Raw genomic sequence first — 2,768 nt, forward strand, 5'->3', positions numbered from 1 at the left:
CCATCTGTTCATCAGTTATTTTGTACTTAGAAGGAGCCACGTGTTTTTATTATAGAATATTTAGAAAATGCAGAAAAAGTGCAAAGATGAAGATGTCCCTAATAGTCTACCATTCAGAGAGAGCGCTTAGGTCATATATTTTGTGTGGGATCGATCTCTACTTTCATACAGTTTATTGGAAAATAAAATCATTCTTACATTCTGTTTAGCACGCACCCTTAACTGGTTTTCTCTATGGCAATAGATCACCTTCTACAACAGTATTATAAAGGCTGCAAGGATGGGTCATGATAGCATTGGCCCTCCATTGGCCCATCTCCCATTCCTATCCTCACCAGTTCAAACACTACTCAGAAAACCTACATGTTCTTTTAAACATGTGGAATCACTGAGCCAGAAGCTATGCATATCATTAAGCCCTATACTCCCTGTTTTCCTACTACTTCCCAAAACCCTTGTATCAATATCCACTAATTGCCCCATTTTCCCGTAGCCTCGTCAATTCTGGGCATTCAAATTTCAAAAAGGCCGCACAAAGAACATGGTAACCTGTTCAACTTCGTTACCAATGAGCATGCACATTAAAAAATATGATTATGTGCATTTCTTCTTTGAGGAAATTCCTTATCCATATCCTTGGCTCAGTTTTCTACTAAAGTGCTTATCTTATTATTGATGCGATTTCATATATTAAATATATTAGGTTATTATCTTTGTATGTTCGAATTCTTTTCATGGAGCAGGTCTCGTAAGTGGTGTTTGTGCTCATGTTGGTGTTTGTTAGTGGCAGGGGTAGCAGCAGTTTGCAATAGGGACAGATATTGCTGGGATATTACGACACCTGAACAGGGACCAAGAAGAGAGGGAACGTTCTCTTCCTAGTGGGGACTGTCTGTATTGAAGATTCGTTTTGTTCCTAATTATCTTGGAGTCGTGCATCCATAAATGGCATTCTTCCTGCCTTATTGACCTCTAAGAGGGTGAGCTGGACTATCTCGATTTTGTAGATGGGGGAACTGAGGCAACAAGCAAGGCATTGATGGAGTCCACGGTGAGTGAGAATTAGACTGGACACTGGCTGAGCTGCTGTCCTGTACAGGGATTGTTTCTGGGTGTTCCTGTCCATATAAACTGTGAGAGCCTCTAGGCAGAGAGCATAGAGTCACCCTTGCTTCTGTGTCCCTAGAGTTTAGGAAGATGCCTGGCACATAGCTGACGTTCATCGAATGTTTACTGACTGCACGATGTAGCCACACCCTCTTTCCCCTTTGTCTTGTTCTCTGAAGCTTCTTATAGTCCCATGATCCAAGTTGCCGGCAAACTCCCTGTGCTCCTGAGATAAAGGTGGAGGACCCTATGTGGACATTAACCCACTAACCCACGCAAGACTTGGTGTCATTTCTGTTGTTGGAGGAGTGTCCTTTTCCCCTACAGGAGTGGCTGGTGGTCCAGACTCAAGGCTGGAGGAAGCCTCTTCCTTCCTCACGCCTCCTGACTGACCCTCTAGGCCAGCGGTTCTCAACCTGTGGGTCGTGACCCCTTTGGCGGTCGAACGACCCTTTCACAGGGGTCGCCTAAGACCATCCTGCACATCAGATATTTACATGACGATTCATAACAGTAGCAACATGACAGTTATGAAGTAGCAACGAAAATAATTTTATGGTTGGGTCACACCATGAAGAACTGTATTTAAAGGGCCAGAAGGTTGAGGACCCCTGCTCTAGGCTCTCCACAAAGAGACTCACCGGAAGGCCTCCAGCCCCTTGTAGCGGCTGCTCTGAGAGTCGCTGCCAGCCGATAGGAAGTCATTGTACATCAGGCGAGCCAGCGATTTCTGGACCAACTTGCAGAAGGGTGAGTGGAAGATCATGAACTGTAAGTCATCCAGAGTGAAGGTTCGGTCGATGCCAGCTGGGAGGGAAAGTGTGAAAACAAGGAGGTGACATGATTGATAGATAAGCCACTGAGACCTTGGCTCCAACATCTAACTGTGCCGAGGGACGCCGGGCCCCACCTCCAGCAAACACTCCCGCAAGCACTTAACTAAACACCCGACTTACACAGAAGGAAGGGAAAGAAACAGCTAGATGCTTCCTGTCTGCTATGGCCAACCTCTGTGAAAGCGAATTCCTCCCCATCCACCTTGTGTCCTATCATTTTCTCTCTTGTCCAGAGGAGGACACAGTGTCTACAAAATACAAAGTTAAGTTATGTGTCCAAAGTCACAGCTCCAAAATGGTTGGCTCTGGATTCCTGTTCCGATGCCTCTCACTCTACACTTCAGACAGTTTCTCTCACTTCGAAGGGAAGGGCGATGCACCCTCTGCCCTTAGGGGGAAGTTTACAAATTAGTGCTGACTCCCAGGCAGGTGGTTCAGATTCCATATGAGACCATGGAGTGAAATTAGAATGCACAGAACTTGGAGGAGGCGGAAGCAATGAGTGAATCGCGGTTTGCAGTGGATGGCAGAGGCGGAGGTCCAGGTTGGCTCCTCGCCCGTGGGGAGCGGCTGGGCAGCTGGCATTTCACCCACGGCAGGGGGGAGGGGCAAGAAGTGGCTGCTTGTGCCACCCCTACAGCATCCATGCTCTGATGCTTCAGCACTTGCCTTCTCCCTCACTGAAACCTGCCGTTTGCAGGTGTCCATCTGGGCATGGCTAAGCAGGTCAGAACGCTTTTTATTTTTAAAAGGTAGGTTTCTCTTGCCCTGGCTGGTGTGGCTCAGTGATAGAGCCTTGGTCCTCACAGGTTGTGGGCTCGATCC

The 2,768-nt window shown here is 47.2% G+C and overlaps 1 protein-coding gene across 1 annotated transcript in view; it reads right to left on the minus strand.

Annotated features, from left to right (window-relative positions):
* Positions 1-2,768, minus strand: part of HMGCS2 (3-hydroxy-3-methylglutaryl-CoA synthase 2) — a 15,574-nt gene that overhangs the window by 6,442 nt on the left and 6,364 nt on the right. Inside the window, exon 4 of the mRNA XM_023761239.1 lies at positions 1,749-1,914. Coding sequence (XP_023617007.1) covers positions 1,749-1,914 — 166 coding nt within the window. The remainder of the gene's footprint in view (positions 1-1,748; positions 1,915-2,768) is intronic.

The sequence above is a fragment of the Myotis lucifugus genome, unplaced genomic scaffold, assembly GCF_000147115.1.
Source record: "Myotis lucifugus unplaced genomic scaffold, Myoluc2.0 scaffold_203, whole genome shotgun sequence".
Classification (NCBI taxonomy): domain Eukaryota; kingdom Metazoa; phylum Chordata; class Mammalia; order Chiroptera; family Vespertilionidae; genus Myotis; species Myotis lucifugus.